The sequence below is a fragment of the Vicugna pacos genome, chromosome 35 (genome assembly GCF_048564905.1).
Source record: "Vicugna pacos chromosome 35, VicPac4, whole genome shotgun sequence".
Classification (NCBI taxonomy): Eukaryota; Metazoa; Chordata; class Mammalia; order Artiodactyla; family Camelidae; genus Vicugna; species Vicugna pacos.
The window spans coordinates 27,368,637-27,393,061 of NC_133021.1; the positions used below are offsets into that span (position 1 = coordinate 27,368,637).

A 24,425-nucleotide genomic window follows, 5' to 3' on the forward strand; every position below is an offset into this window, starting at 1 on the left:
TTGACCTTTTTTTTAGAAAAAATAATATTTAATATGCAGGAAGCAGCTGATCTACAGTCCATTTCTGTTTATTGCGGGAAAACAAAGCAGTAGCTCAAGTGTAATCTCTTTGTAAACATACTAAACATAGACTTCTTAGAAAACAAATTAATCATATTTAACAGGGGGAGAGATCTTCTACGGAGACACCCCTGGTCTAAAATTGATAAAATTAATTTTAAAAATCCTGGAATTTGGGGATTTATTTTTCAGACCTGGCTTCTTGGAAAATGTTACATAAACTATGAAGTGAAGTATAAATGAAGATGCTTCAAAACAGAGATGGCTTATTCTGTGTAAATGATGTATCCATATATATACTTACAAACCTTATCTATTATATAAGGCATATATCAGGGAAGACCTAGGGCTAGTCATCAAAATTCCAGATTCTTTCTGTTTTGCCTGTATAACTTGGTGTTCTAAAAGAAACCAGGAGCCCCTGAAAAAAAACAGTTAACTCCAGCAATGGAACAGGATAACAAAAAGATGAGTCTAGAACATCTTTTTGTCCAGAAAGAAAAGAAATGCTTTAAAGAATGATGGATTTGTTGAAGAGAAACAGAAGTCAGTTTAAAGGATCTCCTAAGAAAAAAAACGGGTACAATTGAAGAGCTAATGAATAATAATGGTAATGGATGAAAACAAATTGAACAAAATAGGAATCCATGAGTCCACACTGATATAAATCAATAAATGGAAATAAATGGAGAGATTATTTTTTAACAATAGAAAACCAACCTACAAATGTGGACAAAATAATGGAGTTAGAAAATCACAAAGAGACAACCATCATAGTAAAATTAATTCCAGCAAAAAAGACTAAAAGGAAGCAAAAACTAATGGGTAAAATTGAGTTGAGATTAGATTTTATATACTTACAAGATATTTCCTCACAAAATATTTATTGATAACAAAGGGGACAAAAGTTCTGAGACCAACAAACACCATGTACTAACCAATGGGATGCAATAAAAAAAACCACAATATTGGTGATGATATAGAGAAAAAAATGCTTAACACTGAACAAATCCAATTTGAGGGACATTCTACAAAATGATTGCATCATGACCTTTTAAAATATCAAGATCATAAAAGTTTAGGGAAAACGAAGGAATTCCATTTAAAACCATGGAATATGGTAAGTAATTCCATATTGAATTGAATTTTTCCTATAAAAGATGCTACTTAAAAACGGATCTCTGAGTGGAAAGTATGTTGGAGTTATCTGTGAGATTCTTGCAATCTTTTGTGAGTTTAAAACAGTTTCATATTTTTATAAAAGAAACAATTAGGAAAAGACTGTTGAAGAATGTAGCACCATTACCATCAAAGACAGCAAGAACTGCACACTGAAATACCACCGAAGTGTATATATTCAACTGTGTTCTTCTCAGACATTGATACTGAAACCTACATGATACATTTCCAGGATAAAACAGTGTTACACAGAAGCTGTCATCTCACAATAAAAGCCATAATCATAAACTGAATAGCTAAAAAAAATCCTACTAGCCTTTCAGGTCCAATTCTTCTAAAGCTTTTTTTTTTTTCCAATTATACCATTTTAAAACTATTGAAGTGGTGATTAACTGTCCATTTTCATTCATTAGCAGACTATATATTTAAATAACAGTAAATTATACAGTAGGAATTTTTGTAAAACAAATTTAGAAACTGCAATCGCCTAAGCAGTACCTGAAGAGAGCCCACGGTAGCACCATTCATATGAGTCCAGAACACCAGGGTACACTTCGGTCCTGTGCGTGAAATAACAGGGGTGAGGATGTCAGCCTGGTCACCAAATTTTCCATTTGAGCTATCAGCATATAGGTACCAGCCATTGGTGGTATTTCTGGGGAAAGAATGATGTGCTTATCAGATAAATGAAGAAGAAAACCATAAAATACTGTTTGTCATCAACTATATTCTGTTGTTCTAAGTTTATCCTAAAGTACAATAATGTTTTATAGCACAAAGATGACTCTTAACCTTCAGTACAAAACAATTCTTCTACTATTTTTATTTTGAATCCGTGTGTCCATTGGTACAATGTGCAAAAATTATGGTAATTTTTGAATTACTGGAAATTACCAGGTCTAATACGTAATAACTTGGATGATTTTCTTTTTACAGCAATACTGCTCACACTCTGATTGGTTTTGTAGAGTTTATTTTTATGTGGGTAAAAATGAGAACTTGAAGCACTAAATGTGTTTATAAGAGGCATAAAAAACATACATATATATATAAATAATCAGAGCACAGAAAAGAGAAAGGAAGCTGTCCCACGGTTCTACTCACAGGTCTAAAAGGTTTCTATGTTCAAATTTATATTTTCTTATGAACTTAGGTCAGTTTTACTTAAACATATCTTAATGAGTTGGCAGATAATTTTTAAAGTATCTTTTTTCCCTCCTATTTCCAACTCAGGGAGGAAAAATAATGGCAGAAACAATTAAATATCAATGTAGTTTTGCCATAAAGGACAGATTTTAGGCCGTCACTTTAATTATCAATTCAAAAAAGAGATAATAAAACATTAAAGACATGCTAGGTAACACACAGCCTTCTGAAGTATTAAAGTGATTCCTCACACTCTGGGCCCCCTGGTGCTCTTTCTCTAATTTCTTTGATCAATTAGATTTCATACCACATTATCACCAAATATGATTCTAGTACTACAAACTTTAAACTTGCTACTTATTAAAACCATTTTGGAAGTTTTATCATTTTTGAGGAAAGAAATGTGAATTATTAATAGGAAATGGAAAGAAAGACAGCAGTGCTCATTCAGTTACCACGTATCTACTGAGTCAATCTTTGCAGTCTTACTCGTCCAAGGCACTGGGAATGCGATTGGGGACAAAAGACATGGCAGGGTTTGGCCTCTGGTCTCAGAATTTACTAGATGGTCAACATTAGGCAGGTGATTTAGCCTCTCTGAACGTATCATTTTCGTTATTTATAAAATGGGATAGCTCCATGTACAGTCTTAATAGGAATTATAAATTAAAATAAGTGGAAGACCTAACATAGTACCTGGCCCATCTAACATATTCGATAAATTGTAGTTGTGATCTGCAGTTATGTTTATGTCATCAGTTGCTGCTAATAGAATAAAGAGTTTGGTGTCCTATGAGCGACAGAGGGCATGAATTAAGATCATTTTTAAGAGACAGGTTATGATATTAATTTGTCTGAATCCTGTGTCAATGAATAAACACTCCAGCCTTGTTCCTGTGTGTGCTTAATACCCCAGGACCCCAAGGATCCTCAGAACAAAGATGAAAACATGAATTATTCATCAATTCTTATGATTCACTGAGATCCAGCACAATTTCAATAGATTTTTTTCCCCAAAATTGATAAACTGATTCCGAGCTTAATACAGAACTCCAAAAGGACTAAGAATAGCCAAACTTTGTCATAAAGAAGAACGAAGTTGGAGAATTGACTCTATCAGATATTAAGATATTATAAAGGTAGAATAATCAAGACAAAGTGGTATTGGAGTAAAGACAAGTGGGCCAGGGAAATGGATAAAAAATCCTGAAAATTCTACATATATTTGTACATCTGATTTATGAAAAGATTAGCTCGTTAGAGCAGTGAAGGAAGGGACAATCTTTTCAATGCAGATTGAATAAATTAGGTAGCCTTGTGGGGAAAAACAAACCTTGACTCCCTACTTCACAGCATTCAAAAAGAATAAATTCCACATAGGATGTTCCTGAAATGTGGAAGGTAAAACAACACAGCTTGTCTAAGATAACACAACAGTATCTTTGTGATGTGGGACTGAGAAAAGTGTTTTCAATAAAATGTAAAGATTATTAACCATAAGGGGAAAATACTAAAAAATAGGCCTAAATTCAAATTAAGTATTTCTGTTTATGAAAGATACCAATGTAATGATCAAAAGGCCAACTAGTGAGCTGGAGAAAACATCTGTATCACATTTAATGAGTGTAACACTTACTGATTACCTACTATGTATCAGGCAACACAATAGAAGTTCAACAGTGTGTGTGTGTGTCTATACATATACATACACAGTATGTTTTTACACATACGTGTTATATAACTACTTACATACAAGCAAGAACAGGAGGAAATATCCCCAAATGCTATAATGTTACTATGCTTGTGTCTTTGCTTGGGGGCCATGACTGTGTTGTTTCCTACACAGTACCTGGTTCATAGGAGACCCTCAAAACAAAAATAAACAAGGTCTTTTTGTTGATAAACAAAAATAAACAAGGTTGTTCAAAATCAGTACAGCATGTCTGAAAATAAAAAGACCAAGGGGGTGACAGCACTTTGGGTTCAGATGAAATTACACAGGAGAAGATGATAATAATGTTCTAGGCTAGGGCGGGCAAAAAAATCATTACAAAATGAACAATGTTAATAGATCTGGAGACCATGGGAGAATTAAGTGACTAAAAGTCACAATTCTAGTAATGATAAAAGAATCTAATCAATGGTTCTTCAACTGAAGGCACCTGTATTAACCTCCCAGAAACTACACAATGAAAAAAATATTAATGCTTAATTTCCCCAATCCAATATACCTTGAGAAAATTCAGTCACAACAATAAATACAAAATAAATTATCAAAACAATGCTAATTATGACATCCTTGAAATATCCCCTCACTTGCAAGGAAAATGAATAAAGGGAGACATGTCAGGAGATCGATTTTGAAAAATGCTAACAGCATTTGTGTTTTTACACGGCCCTATGAACACACTGCAGCAGTGTATCATTTGCTCACCAGTCTTAAATGCGTATTAATTGGGGTTATATGATGTATGTACAATTCCTAATGGAAAAATGAAGGATTACACAAACACTTGCCTGTGTCTGAGATGAGATTATTCGAGCACGTACCTGCAAAGGAAATCAACTCCCCTCTTGGAATGAGTACTGCAGTGATAATCACACCTAACACTGCTGACATTAGCATGTCTCTACCAGCCTTTAAATTGTCTTTTCTCATACAGATCAGGAAGTGGGATGTTTTATAGAAACATATCTTTTCTAATAAAACATAGCATAAACCACACAGTAGTAAAGGTTTAAAGAAAGTAGTGTTTTATACCTAGATGTTGCAGAAGTAAAGATCCCAGGTGATGATGCACAAGTCATTAAAAAATCATTACAAAAAGAGATCTGATATATGGTTCATGCTATTTTAAAGAAAGGCACTTAGGCATCATAGGATAATAGTTTCCAAAGTCTTAGTATTACAAAGATTAAGCAATTTAAAAGTTGACTTTTTGGGGGGGTGGTAATAGCTCTGTGGTAGAGTGTATGCGTGCTGGCTTCAATCCCCAGTAACTTCATTCATTCATTAATAAGTAAATAAATAGATAGACATTACCCCACCTTATTTGAGAATCTCTTGGGTATTCACCCTAATTAAATTAGTAAGAAAAAAATACCCTTGCATGGACAAATTAAAATATTTTAATTAGATCAACTGACCTTTAACTCTGTGCATGTACAGTAAGAGAGACACACTCTTCAGGCTTATCCTCTGAGTTGAGATACCTCCCTTGACTGATTACGATTCTGTAGGCTGTTGTAACATACCTGATGGGATGTGAGCTACTCAACGTTGTCATGACCTTTATTAACTTCATGAGTAGCAGAAAATACAAAGCGTGCAATAGTATCATTATTACAGCAATTGCCATAGCACCACCCTGGTGTCTGTGGTGAACCACCCTTGCTATGAGGAAGTGCTCCCTGCTCCTCCCACCAGCTCCGCTCTCTGACCCACCGACTGCTGGAGTAGGCTTCTTAAATCAGCCAGAACACTCAGAGTTCTTGCGTGGGATTTTTAGAACATGAATTAAGAGAAAAGGAACATCCCTTTTTGGGTATCAAGACATCCCCTTACTAGCTAACCCCTAAAGGTTTCAAACCAACTCTGTCTGACTCTAAAAATCCCACGTACGCCCTCTATTCTCTGCTGTAGTATTGCAGAAGAAACGAAAGAGAAGGTTCTATTTGACTTACTGGTCCTTTATAATACCCATCTGATCCCACCATCCTGCTTAGAAATTTTCAATATACTTTTACTGACTCACAGTGCGGTCCTGGAACTAAACTCTATGTTACTGGATTGCAAGTAAATGAGAAGCCTCGGTAAGATACTCATCAATCCATTGCACACACTGTCTACTGGGTTTTTTTTTTTTCCATAGTGAGACTTTCTTGATAAAGGAAGCAGTGAATTAATTTGCTTTCTGGGGCAAGCTCTTTTTATACTGTCATGTATCTGTAACTAACAGTCCACAGAGTGGCCTTTCACACTGCACTGGGAAATAACTGAGGTCAGAGAATTTTTTCTGCAAAGACCATAGAGTCAACATTTTATGCTTTGTGGGGCATACAGTCTGTCACAACTATGCACCTCTCCATCTTTGCAGCATTTAAGCATCCATGGACTGCTTAAACGAATGATGATAGCCATGTTCCTACTAACAGTATTAACAAAAACCGGCATCGCCCAGAATAGGCCCACAGGCCACAGTTTGCTCACCACTGTTCTATGAATAAAAGTCTCAGCTTATTAGGAAATAACTTTCTTTAACAATATATGGCTTCAACTTTCATATATTACTTTACTCAAACACACAGATTTATACCCATTGTATGTGTTCATGCAGTTACTTGAACACATCATTCTATTCTGTCTCCCTTACACTGGTCTTTCTTCTGGGCACACTTATAACCTCTGCTCTTGGTCTTTATAATACTTTGATTTACCCTCCACAACATATCTCAAATAGATTCTCATTTCCAAGCCTTCATAAATTCCCAGACTCAAAATTCCTTGATTCAAAATGACTCCCTCACCTAAGAATTCCCTAGCATTTTATATGTAACACTTTAGATGCATTTTTCATATCAATTTTAATTCAAAGAATATGAAGCTATATGCCCACTAGATCATAAACATATCAATGCATATACTTATTTATTACAGTATCTAAAACACCTTGCAAAGGGGCTTAAACTCTGGTACTCAGTAAATATTTCCTGAATCTGTTGCTAAATGAAAGCAGTAGACATCTGCTTTTCCATACCAAAATTCTCCTTTACAAATGCAAGGCATCTCACCTTTAAAAAAGGACTTACAAAAAGGACTGCTTTTGGATTTCTCTTTCCTAGGCTTATGAAACAAAAATGAACTAAGAAACAACACTTGTTGAAATTTTAAATAACCACCTGGAGGTTTTACCAACTCAAAATTCAATAACAAAGGTGTTACAGCCAACAATTTTAATTAGGAGCATCCACGTTTCCTGTTTCAATATTGTATGACATTCACTGGAGAATAACTCTTTGTGAGGCAAGTAGAAACATGTTTTAAAAACAACTGATACATTTAAAACGCTAAGATATTACACAGAGTAGCTGTATTTTTTTGATCATCTAACTCCAAAATATAAATTGAGAAGGCTCCTTAAAATAAGTATCTTTATGAGGCCAAAGAATCAGTAGATAAATACCTTCTGAGAAGTATAAAATATTGGAGTTTTTCTTTAAATCAGTACGCTTTTAAATTTGGGAGTATTAAGTAATAGTTTGCTATTTGGTGTTCCCCACAAACCTAAGAAGGTAGGATCAGACATTACTACTTCACACCTGGGATAACTAAAATTAAATGATTTGCCAATGGTGATTCCCTTGGTAAATACTGAAGCCAGGACTGGACTTAGATCCATCTCCCATATTTTATACTCTAAATTAGTTGTCTTCTAAGTATGGCATCTGAACCATCAATACCAGTGTCACCCGGAAACTTGTTTAAAATGTCACCTTTTGGGCCCTGTCTCAGACTTGATGAATCAGGAACTCTGGGGGCAGAACTCAGCAATCTGTTTAACAAAATTCTCAGCTTATTCTGGTACGTGCTAAATTTTGAGGCCCCATGCTCAAAACCACTTACACTAAACAGTTAAAACAGTATTTACAATTCCAAGTTACTAAATCAAGATGCTAATCCAAAAAGAATACCTAGAAAAATAGATACTCAAGCTCTATTCTTCTTCCTAAAATGAACACTCTACAGAAAATGACTATGAGATTAAAGAGTTTTTGACAGTTGTTATCACAACACCTCATTTCCCATTATGTAATATGTAGAAAGTAGAACCTACGTTTTAGTGAAAGAAAAGAAGAAGAAAATGGTTGGGAGAGGTACAGGTTGAAAATCTTAGTCAAGTATATTTAAGAAACGTAAGGCACAACCTCACGGGTACCATTTAAACACAAACACACACACACACACACACACAAACACAGAGAATTTGATGTAAAAAGTTCTTCAAAAGTTATGCAATGAATTGCCCATTATATTCTTTTTTTATTATTAAAACTCACACATCCCTAATGTACTTGATCAATATAAAAACCACACACACACACACACACACACACACACACACACACACACACACACACACACACACCAGTCTGGCACACTGTAAGTACTCGCTAAGTAATTATTAAGGGAGGAAATGAAAAATACTAATTATTGTTTTCGAGGCTCACTAGATAAATACATCCTAATCAAATTTTTTGACCTGGCTTTCAAAACAAATGAGAATAACTTAAATTTTTGAGAATTTTAAAATAATTGTTTAAATTTAAAAAATGCATCATAATTATCAGAAATGACTCATATTAACGGAAGAATTTATTCACATGTGTTTGTGAATAAAAATTTCACTTGCTCCAGACAGAACAGACATCAAAGTAAAGAAAGTTATCAGGGATAAAGAAGGTATTACATAACGATAAGGTATTCAGTAGTCCAAGAAAACATAAAAATCCTCAATATAGATGAGCCTATCAACAGAGCATCCAACTATGTGAGGCAAAAACTAACAGAAATGAGAAGAGAAATAAATGAACCCACTATCATTGTTAGAGACTTCAAAAGCCCTTTATCAGAAATGAACACATACAGCAGGCAAAAGATCAGTAAGATACCCATTTGCAAAACAGCGAAGTTGCATCTTTCCCTTGTATCATATGCAAATATTAACTTAAACAAAATCAAAGCCGTAAACATAAGAGCTTTGAAACTGTCAGAAGGCGGCCTAGGGGAAAAGCCTCGTGACCGTGGATTTGGCAACTATTTCTTGGACAGAACACCAAGAACAAAGGCAACAAAGGAAAAAAGAGGTAAGCTGGACTGCATCAAAGCTAAGGCTTTCTTGCATCAACAGACACTATCAACAGAGTGAAAAGTCAACTCATAGAACCTGACAATATATTTGCAAATCATACACTGATAACAGGTTAATATCAAGAATATATAAAGAACTCCTATAACTCAACAACAACAAAAAAAACAAAAGCCCGATTCGAGGTGATCCAAGGACTTGAACAGATATTCATATTACCAATCAGCACATAAAAAGATGGTCAATGTCACCATCATTAGGGAAATGCAAATCAAAAACACAATGTGGTATCACTTCACACCCATAGGATGGCCACTATCAAAACAAACAAAAGAGAAAATAAGTGTTGTCAAGAATGGGAGAAAGAAATGCTTGTTATGTATACAAAACATTTTATATTACATATATTTTATCATTTAAAAATGCAAAAAAGATTTATTTTAATAGGAAGCAAATTAAAGATCTTACTACCTTTGGAGGCAAAAAAAAAAAAGCATTAGCACTATTCAAACCCAGTATTTAATATCTTCCAATACTTTGTTTTATTTCTCTTACCATAATTATATAAAGAAAATATAAAGACTTTTTATCTTAAACATCCTATATAAAAATACACCCTCAAATTCCCTCTAACTTACCCAGTGTATCTTACCAATACTATCATTTCCTACAGGTTCCATGTCATGAAAAAGATTGAGAAGCCCAGCTATGCTCAAGCCACCTTTCTATCTATTGGCCAGTTAATTTGCTTGTAGGAGTATAGGAATTGAAAGTCAGAGGAGCAATGAAAGTGGGCTGAAGTATAGCACTTGGTCTCAATAAAGCAGTAACTGTAATGGAGAGAGAACTTCTCGGAGATACCTTCCTTTAAAAAGCAGCTTGGCTTTCTCTATAATCAAAAATCAGCATAAGCCTGCTGGTGCAGAGGGGCAATGAAACGTACAAGGCATCTACAGTAACACGCAATAGGCTTGCCGGATGTAAGGGACACTCACGAGTATGCAAATGAGTCAGGTTTTCCAGTCACACTCTTACTCCTTCAACATGACCAGGGTCTGAAAAACATTGAGCAGGTGTCCTCTGCTCCAAATTTAAATGACTCCTGTATTTGAATACTTTGCAAGATAATAAAAGCTATGGTGCCTTGAGATGAAACATGTCTGCCTTTGCACAACTTAAAAAAAAAAAGCCACACTATATTAAACTAAAGATTAAATTAGTAATAAAGAATGAGTTAGGAACAGCTATGATGTCTAAAAGTACCTACTCTCCCGTGTTACACAGAGGGCCGACCCACAGGTCGGTGCATTTGTTGAGAGAGCACATAATTTGGATTTGGTTCTTAACATCCTCACAACCACACTTGTAAGCGGGGATTCACATTGTGCCGTTTCTTCCCTGCACGTTGCCACCAGAGTTCAACCTCAGTGCTTTAATGCCTTGTATACTCTGTTAAGGACGATCATGAATTATCATTCTCTGACCTTTGTATTTTGCTACAGCCCTGCTCATCAGCAGTCGCTGTGACCAGTTATTTACAGTTATCACTAGTCAGTGATGGAAAGGGCAATCTAAATTCCAAATATACAAAAAAGGCAGTTCATGTTAGAAGTATTTGAAAATGTAAATAAACAAACACCACCACAGTGTCTTGTGGCTGGTGCTCAGTTGTTCTGATAATGTGAATACAGACGGTCACAACTGGAATCTAAAGCAAGGCAATGGTGGTAATGAGATGGAAATGTACAAGCTGTAACAGTTAAGCACTGTTAAAAGGGACATCTTTTCTGATTTGAACATGCACAGCGAATGGGTCGAGGCCAGGATAATTTAGGAGCAGATTTTTCCACTCCATAAAAAGCTTCACATGGTCTTTGCTTTCACATTGAGCTTTGAAATAGGCTGATTCTATGGATTAGAACTATTGGATGTTCATATTTATGTTTCAGAAATTTTGTAGATAAAAATAGAATTACTAAATTTAATAATTTAAAAATACAAAATAAAAATCATTTAGTTTTTTAAATCCACATTTTCTAATTAGCTCCCTAAAAGCTTTCCAAGAATACTATTTTGAGTTCACGACATCCTAGCCAACAGTCTAATTGTGTTTGGCTAGAAAACTTTATATTTAATTTAAAAGAGACTGAAAAGTAACCCTTGGCAGGAAATGTAGATCCCTACTTTAAAGAGAATATGAGAAAATTTCATTTTAAAGCTAGTGCTTTCCCCAAAGAAATTCTAGCTCAAGATATTTTTCTGTGTCTTTCCTCTCTTTTACAAGAAACTGCATACATCTCAGATAAAATATATCCAAAGTTAATAAAAGTAATATATCTGTGCATATGAGTTAAGAACGTATCGGGAAATAATCCATAAAACCACTAAAATTCTGTCTACTGCAGCTTAGAAAAGAGAACTAATTTTATCCTCCAAATGTTATTATTGTCACCAATCTCCTCTGGCTTTGCTTTCAGCTTCTCTTTACCTTTTAAGGACTCCTCCTTTGGTCCAAATAGTGAATGTTTCAATTTCGCTGTCTTATCTTTTCATCATCCCTCTTTTCTCATAGTCACTTGGTACAATGTTGTTGACTAAATTAAACTATCAGCACGCTTTCCCTTGAGATACTTATAGTATTATTTAGGAGTGAGACAAATAAATTAGTATTGATGGTACTTGGGCCATATGCTATAATACAGCTAATACCCAAAGAAGGATGATTTGGATTAGACTGGAGAGAGGGACCAGGGACAGTTTCCCAGAAGAACTGACTTTCATCTAAGTTTGAAAGGATGGCATGGAGATTGTTGAATGAAAGTACCAAGGCATAAAACAGAGTCACATTTGGAGAATAAATAGATTTGTTGGATGAACGGCAGAGTGTGCTAATGATGATGAGGCTAAAACAAGGAGCCTGAGCCAGACAATAAAAGATCTTAATGATTATGCATTAACTAACCTTACTCTGGTAGTCAATTTTGCAATATATACCCACAAAGAATCATGACATCCATTACTCCATACAACTTAAGCTTATACAATGTTACCTGTCACTTATATCTCAATACAGTTGGAAACAAAACCAAACCAAAAAACGCATGGTAAGACCAAGTTAAGGAAATGAATATCTTTATTTTGTCTTCATCTTTGAAGATTTTTTCCTGTTGAGTACTGAATTCTAGGTGTAACGTGTTTTTACACATTGTGCCTAGAAATAAACAGATCATTTGAGGCTGTAGATAGCATTTTCCTCCAGAGAAGGTAATATTTACTTCTGGAAGGCAAATGTCTAGCAGCAAATCATTGCAATTCAAGCATGGGAGTAACTGTACTTCTTAACTTCTCAGCTACCCATGCTGCCAAAGCAGCTCGGTCTCTTTGCAAGATACTGGGTACTTTTCTTTCCCTTATCTGGTCCCACCACACCCAAAGAAGATACTCTTCGAGGTTCAAGAGTCACGTTCTTCTCTCACTAACTGACTCATTGCATCACTCCTTTGGCATCAGTGATTTCCAACAGTCACAGTGACCCTCCACCACCACCACTACATACACACACAGTCTTGATGACACTCTACATTTCTCAGTAAAGTAGAATGTTTCATCTCAGTTATCATTTTCTTTCTTGTCTTTCTTATCTGTTTTCTTGCAAATCATCTCCTTCTCATGAGATCTTCATTTCTGTTTTTGGTAACATCACTCTTCCAGCCAGGAAGGCACTGAATTTGGAAACCAAACATTTCCCTGCCAATCATTTACTCTGGGTTACTAAGTTTATTACAGCACCATGATGGGTATAGCTGCTATTTTATCTCTGCTTGGTGAATTTCTGTGCAGCTCTTTAAAGCCAGCTCAAAAAATTATAGTTCTCACAATGCTTTTCTTTTTGCACTATTAAGCCTCCTTCCTCTGTGCCCAAATAACACTGTATCTTCTTCATGGTCTGTTTTAAATGATACCTAGTTTTAAAATGTTTTCTTAACTGTATTCCTAAATTTTAAAATCCTTGCATCTCCAAATAATTTTTTAAATAAATAAATAAAATAAATTCCTTGTATCTCCTTCTGTTACTTGCATAAAGTATTTCTCATAACTATATGCAAAAATCTCTCAAATTGCATTATAACATGTCTTCAAAAGTAAAACTTCATAGGGAACATAAATGATGTTATGAAGACAGTGTATACATTTATGATTCTCTGTATGAAGTCACTACATTCTTATAAAATTTGACCAGATATATAGAGACAAATCTGAAAACAATGATGATACAGTTTTAAAAATCTAGAATCTGAACCTAAACCTTATTATCCCAGAATCTCTATTACTTATACTGTAATGCCATAAATAAAATATCTAAATATTTTAGTTGCCTAAAACAATCATGTATATATAATCTCTTTTAACCTTATGATTATAGAAAGTTAAGAACTCTGTTTATTTTATGCTGAATAATAATGAGGAAAATGGAATTACTTTATAAAAATGAAAACAATTATAAGTAAATAATTAATTATTCCAATGAAAACAAAGTTCATAGAACTAATGCATTTTTAATAAGATCATTAACATTGCTTACATTTCCTTAATTTAATTTTTATTATGTTTTAAATCTCACCTTGTTCTCAAAATGTACTTCTAGTCACAAAAATACATGATACAGCATAACATTATAAACTAAAAGATACACACATATACAAATAAATATGTATTTATTTTGTTCTTACCATAGATGTAAAGGAAGAACAAAAGAAGAGTTCAGACACTAAACGGAGTCTAGATCACAAAATGCATTCTGTATGTTTCACAGAGGCAGTAACATTGGATCAAAATTTTGATTCTAAGAGTTCTGTGTGCCAATATGAACAGGGAAGGATGAACAGCCATACAATTTGGAGCCTCAAGGAAACACAAAGCCAGTGACTGGATAAAGAAGAAGAGGTATATTTATACAATGGAATACTACTCAGCCATAAAAACTGACAACATAACGCCATTTGCAGCAACATGGATGTCCCTGAAGAATGTCAATCTAAGTGAAGTAAGGCAGAAAGAGAAAGAAAAACACCATGTGAGATCACTCATATGTGGAATTAAAAATATATATACAAAACAGAAACAGACTCATAGACATAGAATACAAACTTGTTGCCAAGGGGGCGGGGGGTGGGAAGGGACAGACTGGGATTTCAAAATGTAGAAAAGATAAACAAGATTTTACTGTATTGCACAGGGAAATATATACAAGATCTTGTGGTAGCTCACAGCAAAAAAAAAAGTGACAATGAATATATGTATGTTCATGTATAACTGAAAAATTGTGCTCTACATTGGAATTTGACACAACATTGTAAAATGACTATAACTCAATAAAAAAATGTTAAAAAGAAAACACAAAGCCAAAGTGATTGCATTACCCCTTTGACATCAATGATTTCTTATAGTCACAGGGAACATATATACACACTCTTGATGGTCCATATTTCTCAATGCGACAGTTGAATGTTGATAAAGGTGGAAAATAATCAAAGTTAGAAACTCATTTTTGGAGACATTCTTGTATAAGAAACAGGGTAAGAAATAGTCCCTGACAGTTATGTTTTGGGTTAGCTGTGTAAGACCTGGGTATCAGTATGTTTTAACTGGGTCTCCTGGTAATTTCAACGTGCTGTCAATTTTAAGAATCAGAGCTGGACTAAACAAATGGGTCTTCAGAGTGTGGGTCCCAGACCAGCAGCAGGAGCAGCAGCAGCTGGGAACTTGTTAAAGATGTAAATACTCAGGTTCTACCCCAGACCTAGTCACTCAGAAATTCTGGAGTGAGCCCAAGATCCCTGTGTTTTAACAAGCTCTCCAGACGACTCTGGTGCGTGCTTGAGAACCACTGGACTGAAACAAGTCCCAGCAAAGCAAAATGAGGTCACCCTGGCTGGCTTACATCAATCACATTTGGGTTCTGGACATTAAGAAAAAAGGCAGACAAAAATGGGTTTGGACGCTGGACATGCCTTGATTACTGTTCTCTCTCCAGGTTGCCATCACTCACACTTCACCCTTCTTCCACTCTTTCTTTTCTTTCTCTTTTTTTAAGAATTATTTATAGAGTACCAGTTTTGCTTTTTCATCTCCTGCTGTGCAAAACCGCAATCAAATCGTGTCAGATGCTTGATTTTTAAGCAACGGAGATTCACAAAAAGATGCAGGATAGGGTTTAAGAGCAGAGATTTGAGCATCTGTGAGATTTTGATTCCAAGTTTCTAGCTCTCAGGCTGACTAAACAGTGTGCACGAAGGAAGGCTGCTCAACATCGTTAAACCTTGGTTTGCTGACACGTAGAACAGGGATAATTACTCAAGCCTCGAAAGTTCACTGGGAGGACTTAATGTGACTATGTATGAATGGCATTCACGTAACGCCTAGCATGTAATCAACACTCAATTAGTATTGCTTTCCTTTCTAAGATGCTTCACTGTATGAAAAACCTACAACTGCTCATTTATCAGACCTCCCTGTTCGTTTTGTGCAGTCAAAGAGGATGTGCTGAGGAACACATACCACATAAATGTCAGAATTTATGAATTTATAAACTTGGCATTTCCCCCTTATTCATGCACACAGCCTCCACTTACTTATTTAGATATTCTTTGAAATAACAAAATAACGGTAGGTTTTAAGTATAAAATTAGATGTCATTTTTTATTCTGTTGAAAATTTATTAATGATAAATCAAATTTTCTAGAGAAAAGTGATTTAAAGAAGATATCACTGAGCTGACATAACTTCTTTCCATTAGCCAATACATTGCCTATGAATTGGTGAGCACACTGGCATTAAGTACCTATTAGGCACAAAACTATGCTTTTTTTTTTAAATAAATACATTTAAAATATATTGGCAGATACTTTTAAAATGAACACTATGGAGCCAATCTATAGAGAGAGATTGTATGAATTCACTTGAGTATGAAAAGAAAAATAGTTATTCTATATTCTTATGTCACCCCTCAAGCTTCCAGCCTTTGGCTATTTGGCCATTAATACAGAACAAAAATACAAGCAAACATTGTTGTGAACTAGTTTTTAATAAGCTATTTTTGGTCTGATCGTCCCCCGTTGATGACTAAGGCAAAACCACTCTTCATGGATAGGGATGTCAGGAAGAACTTGAAGGAACTTTGTTCTAAACTGCAAATTTACTGGAAAAAAAACCCATGAGATTAAGGAATTATTTTGAACTTCATTACGACCGCAGCTCTAAAAGACAGACTTTGTAAGATCAATGCAAATAATTCTTTGGAGAAAAGGTCTGTGCCAGATAGGACTGCTAAATAAGAACCACCTTTGTCCATAGTTTATGGGTGAACTTGAATATCATATAAACTCTCAGGAGTAATTTATGTTCTTAATGCCAGATATATCTGAATGGCTGCATTAAAGTCATATCATCCTGTAAATAAGTATCTTTTTTTTAACATGCAAACAGAAGCATCACATTTAAGCAAAACCCTTCACGCCAAAAAGAAAATGCACTCTCCTCCATCCTCATATTTTTACGTCTACTGAATGAATCCACAACAAATGTAGGACATGACAGAGCTTTCGTTTTTTGCTCTATTAAAGCTCATGATAGTTTTTCTATTAAGCCTCATGTAGACTTTGGTAACTTTTGTTCAATTTATTGCAGGATCTCAAAGTCCAGAGGAAAGTTTAAATTCAATTCAGTAAATTTCTTTTAAGTGGACAGAAATTTAAAAACTCATTTTTGCAGTAATCCTAGGTGACTGAAAATATTAAACTAAACTAATGATGTTTATAATGAAGTTTAAAACGTCAAACTGAAAGTTGAACTAAATCAAGCAGGTGCAGATGAAGAAATGTCTCCATTAGAATAAAATTATCTAAGAAGTGTGAATGCAGATTACAGTCAGAGATGAATTTAGGTAAACAGAAAGCCCCTTAATCAAGTAAACTCAAAAGAAGCATTTTCAAAGCACTGTTCTTAGTGCTAGGATTTAGGAAAGACACAAAATCAAAAATATTAAGGCAACTGGGTTCTAATGAATGAGACTCACAACCTAGCTGAGAAAGATAATAAACCCAGATGGGTATACGTGGAAAACTCAATTGGTGGAGTTAATGCTAAGTATCTGGAAAGTGGGGATAGCTACAGGGTGTTACTGAAATAAATTATAACCCTGAAGTCAGAAGGAAGGTTCTCTCTTTCCGTCTCAACCACTCCTACCCTCCACCTGCAGTTATAGTTTCCTTGACAAACATTCTAGGAATGTTTAGAAAAGCTAAAATTATCCTATTTCCTGCCTGGCATCTCGATCGCAGCCAAAAAAACAAAAACTTGTTCTACACTATCACTATCAACTTCTAACCAAGGTTCTCATTTGACTTAATTTCAATATAAACACTCAGTGCCCTTAAACCTTAATATAATGGCATTGCTTTGGGGATCTATAACATTATTTCCTACACATATTCTGCCCATAATATTTTTTCACACTACTTTCCACTGCCATCAAAGATAGGATGCCAAACTCAGAAACAAGTTACTTTTACGTTTTCTAGAGTGATAACTTGTTTGCATCTTTTCTAAGCAGCATCCTTTATTTTTGTGAATTTCTCTGTGTCATTTTAGAGACCCACCCTCTTCCCCTTATGCTTGATGGTAATTCATGGTGCACTGGGGCTGGAATGTGTCACAAAGGGAGCAGAAAATATTTCTTGGGTACCCTAGAGAGGCAATCACTCATCACCCATAATAAGCAAAATGGCATTGCTGCTGCCCTCCTGAACTTGTGGTCCAGGGAAGACATACAGGTCTTTACAGAAATACTGTTTCTCTCTAGTTCATGTCAATAAAACTCCTTCAATAATCTGCAACTAATTTTGTTACTTCCAGCTATCTTTCTTTCTTTCTCAATCCTGTCTGTATACACAGATATCAGAATTAATGCTCAATGCACATCTATCACCTTCTGGCTCATTTGCACAAAGAACCTGAAATGGCCCCTGTGTGCCCTAACTCCCCCACCCCTCACCCCTCCACCAACATTAGGCTCCTTAGAACAGCACTTCAGGCTCTCTGCAGTTTGATCCAATATATCCTCCCAATCTTCTATCACAGCATAAGGCTAGCATGTGTTGCATTATGAAATATCTACTTTGATCACTGGTTGACAATAACCATAGGAGATATGTATTCTTATGACATTTTTTCCAGATGAAGAAACTGAAATGCAGAAAGCTTACACAATCACCTAAACCTACACAGCCAATGAATACCAGATCAGAGTTAAATATAGTGTTATTTGACTTCAGAACTTAAACTAAATGATGGTCCCCAAAGACAGCAGGTCCTAATCCCTGGAAACTGCAAAAATCTGTTACTTTACATGGCAAAGGCTATGTGGATGTGATTAAACTGACCGTCTTGATTTGGGCCATTATCCTGGATTATCTGCATGGATCCTAAATGCAGTCACAAGTGTCTTTCTGGGAGTGAGGCAGAGGGAAATTTGGCACAGACCAAAGAAGAGGAGGCTGTGCGACCATGGAGGCAGAGAGCGGAGTGATGTGGCCACCAACCAAAGAACACTGGTAGCCACCAGGAATTAGAAGAAGCAAAGAACAAATTCTCCTCTAGAGCCTCTGTTGGGGGAGTGGCCATGCCAGTATCTTGATTTTTGCCCAGGGATACTGATTTCAGACTTTAGCTTCCAGAATTGGTAGAAAATTTCTTTCTTTTGCTTAAAGACACTAATTTTATGACAATTCCTTACAGCAGCTATAGGAAATACAGGCACTGAAACACTGCTTTACATTGCTGCCTCTAGGCAAAGACCTGGGTTCCTAAATCAGAACTGATTTTAGCAGGAATTAGAGAGTGCTGACCACAGGCCAGGGTTCAAGGGCACTACTGCCCAGTCGGTAGTAGCCTGGATGGAAAAACCAAAAAACCCAAACCTAAAGAAAATGGGGTGCCACAGGGAAATATACACAAGATCTATGGTAGCTCACAGAGAAAAAAAATGTGACAATGAATATATATATGTTCATGTATACTGAAAAATTGTGCTCTACACTGGAATTTGACACAACATTGTAAAATGATTATAAATCAATAAAAAATGTTAAAAAAAAAAAAGAAAAAGAATATGGGGTGCCAAAGGCTGACAACACTCCTCAAAAACAAGGTACCAAGTCAGAGTCAGAGAAGCATCAAAGAAGAGTTACGCTGTGAGTCATATTAAATACTCATGAGGATAAATCCCTACATTGGCTTCATTCAGTTTTCAAGTCCTGAGAGAAAAGTCAGCTCTTGAACTTGGCAGGGTTAACTCTCCAAGATGGAGATAACGGGTTGTGCCTGAAGGGAGAGATGCCCAGATCACGGCGGGCTATTAAGACAGGCTGGATGAAGGGAGTCCCATGGATTCAGTGCTGGGTGAACACACGTGCAAGCGGGTACATAACTGAATGAAGTAACAACATAAAAGCAGATCTCTAGCTCCACATGACAGGGACAGAGCTTTGTCTTTGACTGATAAAAAGACCGGGATCAGCGTGGAGACGCCCTCACCTAGAGCGATGCATCATTCGGCGACAAAGGGTCTTTAATTAAACCAGATTGCATGCACTGAAAAGCATTAAATAAACGGATTCCTTATTAAGAAAAAGGAATTTTTTAAAATCATAACATTCGCTGAAATAAACTGTCAGGTGAATTAAAGACACAACTGTAAAAACACCGAAAAAACTTAAGCACAGTAGAAAATGTAAGTAAAGTTTACGTAAACTTGGAGGAGCGGAGGCTTTTCTGAGAATAACAAAATGAGGGAGTAACGACAAGATGGTGGGAGAGATGGTTCTTTTCCAGTTCCCTTTGGAGAACACCCAACTATTAAATATCCATAGAAAAGATGTCCTTGTGGGAATCCCAAAACCAAGGGTGAAGCTGCAGCACCACCCTGGATCACAAAAACCTTGAAAAAACATATTTGAAGGGGGAACAGAAGTAGTTTGACTTTGAACCAACTAACCCTCCTCAAGGCGAGCACAGCCACGCTTATGGATTGAAAGAATCAGTACTGTTAAAACGCCCTTACTACCCAAAGCAATCTACAGAGTCACTACAGCCCCCATCAAAAGTCCAAAGGCATTACTCACAGAAACAGGAAAGCCAATCCTAAAATTTATCTTTACTTAGTTACCATATTTTTTCCTCCAGATTTTCTGTCACTTCAATTTGGGGTTGGAACACAAATAAATTTATTTCATCTTAATGTGGTTACAGGAAAAGCGTATTTTAAAATTATATACTAAAAATGAATGTTTAACTTTTGAATGCAACTGTAACCATATTATTTTATTAAATAGTGATCTTTGGTAACGTAACATAAAATCATAAACCATTATTATAAATGTATCCTTAAAATGTTACCCTGCATAGTAAATATACTACCTAAGCATGGTATATATGTTAATTATGGTTTACAAGTATTATTTTCAACATAGATTTCTCTTAAATTCCATGTTTTCAAGCCACTTGAAATTTTTAATTTTAATTTTTAATTAATGGTAGTTAATTTTTTAAATTATTATGAAGCTAAAATACACTGAAATAAAATTAGAATGAAAGCAATTTAATTCACTTGGTTAAAATTAACTATTGCTATATATAAAAGCATAAAGAGCAGATGCTTAATTCAAGGTCAGTCTAAAATGAAAGTGATTTTTCTCGTGTTATAGAGGTACAATTATGCTTTATATTTAGTTCTGTGAAAATGCTGCCAGAAACGCTACTTCCCACAAGTATTAGAACAGTTAAAATTACAACAGTTAATTTGGATTTTGCCCATTTGCATTTTTCTTTCAGCAAAACTGTTTCTAAAGCCAGGCATTTAACCATTATTCTAGATTTATAAAACTGGATATCTTAGAAATTACGCTGGGAGAGTGTTAAGGCATCTAAATTGGCCTATTAAGTATCCATTCTGAGAAGGCAGTCATTGTGGCATTTAATGTCTAAGAAACTAAAGCTTTGAAAACTGTTACTGCAGAAAACATTAAAATAGTTTCAGTTTTCCTGAAGCCTTTAGCCACATCTATATCTAGCACTTAAGATACATTATGATCTGCACAGTTATGTCACAGAGACAGCTTGCATTATTTATGTGGCATTTGGTTTATAATGATGTCAAGCCTGTAAAAATGCATATAAAGATATGTAGGTGTATCTGCAACAGTGGGACCGTAACTAATTTCCACTTGAAAGACAATTATCGGTTTTATGGAAGAAAAAGAAAAACCTAAGAAAAAGTACTTCTGCTTTAAAAACAAGCAACACACTTAAGCAACTGGGTTCCATCTAATCTGTATTTTGAATGAGATGGGTCATAATAGTTCGACAGTTCCTCAATAATCTGAAAGCAAATCATAAGATGCAAAATATTTAAAAGTATCCATCTTTTCCAGATGAACATGAAATCGGCATGTTTGGTTTTGCTTCAAAACAAAGACGGATCATCTTGATCAGAGGTAGGGAAGAGAACACACAAGCACAACATTGTGAGAAAAAATGTTGGGTACCATACAATGAATGAGGCGATGAAGAGGGTGCCTTGAAATGACATGCCTTTGGGATTGACGCAGGGTAAAGAGTTTGATTCCAAATGATTTCCCAATTATAATACTTTATAACATAAACACTTTATTTTATTTTTGAATAAAATCATCTTAGAATATTTTTTGTTTCTTGTTTTTTCCTAAAATATTTTGTACTAGTTTTTTTTAATTAGTCACCAGATTTACAAAGAAATAAATCTGCTTTGATCAAAACTGGAATTAGAAATTACGAAAGCCCCCTTCTGACTTTTTGCAATACCTTCCCCACTTCCTGCCATGGAGGGCTCCTGAGAATGACGTTCGAGAACCAGCTAGGAAGTACAGTAAAAATACAGATCCCCAGCTCTATTCCCAAGATTCTAATCCAAGTGTCAGAATCTTCATTTAAATTTGTTACATGTTGAATATTAATATACAAACCAACATTTCAGAGGTTCTTTATCCACACTTTGGAAAACTTCTCTAAAGCTTCTGGGGCACAGGGAGAAACCACTAAACTAGAATGTGCTTAAGTCCTCCCCTAGGCATCGACCCACATGAACGATAAAGGGGGAAGACTTAATCTTGCTTGAGGGGATGATCTCAGACGCCTAAGAAATCTTAATGTTAAACCTATTTAACCAATAGATGGGCATTCACTGTAGTCAAACAAAATGGATTTGAGGGTCAGACTCAAAACTTTGTTCTCCTTGGCTTCCAGCAGTGAAAATGAATTAACTGGGTAAAACAAAGGCTCTCCTATGAGATAACAATGATCATAAAATTTATGGTACTTAGCTATGAACCAATTTACCCATTTACGTACTATGGTAAAATTGCCTGGGCTACAGTGAACTAAATATGGAGCTCAGAGTACAGGATTCTGAGATCTTCTGAAATTATAAAATGGGAGGAATCATTACACAGCACTTTCAAATCTTCAATATGCTAAACATATTTAAATTTGAATTAGCTACAAAGCTAAGAAATTAGGTGATCCAAACATCCTGATTCAATGATCCAAGCATTTCTAATTCACATCCAAATGGTGAAGGAACCAGATGTATGGAATGCTGTTACTCTCCCACAAACAAACAGTTAAGTGAACAATAAAGATGTAACCCTTATTTTAGACCACAGAGTTCACTTTAGATCCTTAGGTACAAAGATTAGTCGGTTAACATGTAAACCCAAAGCAGTAGAATGTCACTTGGAATAGCACTTCGCTTAGCTTTTTTTTTTACCATTACATTGCCGTGATGAAAAACACAAGTTAAGACCTTACTGAAGACTCAACTATATACTGAAAACTTCCCTACGTATTCCTACCCCACCATCACCTTTCTAGACTTTATTGCTTCATTAGGTGTATGAAGTGAGAGAATATTTTGAAATATATTAACGTGCTTTTTTTTCCCCTTTCGCACTTGCTTATGAATGATCTTTACCAACCTAAGCCAGAAGCAATCTTTGCCCTGGAGAGAAGTGGGATCGTGGAATGTGAAGAGCTCTGCCATGTTCAAAACTGATCTTGAAAACTCAAACACTGTGAGTCTTAAAAACCTGGCCATAAATGTCTACAGCCAGACAGCTGAGAGAGTAAAGCATTTTGTAAATGAGAAAAGCTTCCCTTTAAATTTAAAAAAATAGAATTTGGAAAACGGAGCTTGGAGTTCTACTATAAGCCATGGAGCAGGATACAGGATGCGTAAGAGCTATTTCTTACCACAAAGTAGAAAATGTCAAACCTCCCTTGGCTGAAGAAGGAACCAGAGACAAGGGGAGAGGACGGCTAGAAAAGATGGAGGCTTAGGGACCACCCCCTCCCCCGCGATTCACGGTCACGGAGAACACATCCATTAAACAGTATCTGACTTGTAAGCATTCCTATTCAAAACATATTTAATTTTGTGCCTTGTAGACTTGAATTATAAAGCATAAATATATGGATCCTAATCATCAACTAATTCACTCAAATAATTATTGAGACTTAATATACACCGAACCTTAGAAAAAATGCACTAAATGGGAATCAGAGTTCCTGCAATCCCTCAGGGAACCTGCAGTCCACGGGAGGCAGTGATGGGTTGGGGGACGAGACAAACAAGTTAAAACCCAATTATGTTACTGTGCTTATAATATGTCGCTGTATTTCTGTTTATCCCTTTCCCAGTTAGAAGTGAGATTCAGGTCTGCCCTTTTCTTTACAGGAATACAGATTATGAATGAAGGCTGACTTATCTGCATGAGCCAAAGAAACTTTCTGAAATGATCCTTTGCTTTATGTTGGAAGCAGTGAAAAGAAATTCTGCCCACCGAAATTACAAAATGTAATGGCCATCTGTCAAATGTGATCAAAACAAAGCAGCGTTCATACCTGCTATTGCATATACTTGGGGCAACCTGGCTGCTACTGTTTAAAATAAATGATGCTAAAACTGGAAGCATTTTAACAGAACAAAAACAAAAACAAAAGAGAGCTCAGAAAACCAGGGTGAAAAAGTCAGCCCAGGAAAAGAAAATCATTGTACACCCAAGATACTGTGGTCCCCTTGAC

At 35.6% G+C, this 24,425-nt stretch overlaps 1 protein-coding gene across 1 annotated transcript in view; it reads right to left on the minus strand.

Moving 5' to 3' along the window:
* Positions 1-24,425, minus strand: part of MALRD1 (MAM and LDL receptor class A domain containing 1) — a 355,452-nt gene that overhangs the window by 272,389 nt on the left and 58,638 nt on the right. The window contains exon 10 of the mRNA XM_072955135.1: positions 1,738-1,894. Within this exon, the coding sequence (XP_072811236.1) occupies positions 1,738-1,894 (157 nt within the window). The remainder of the gene's footprint in view (positions 1-1,737; positions 1,895-24,425) is intronic.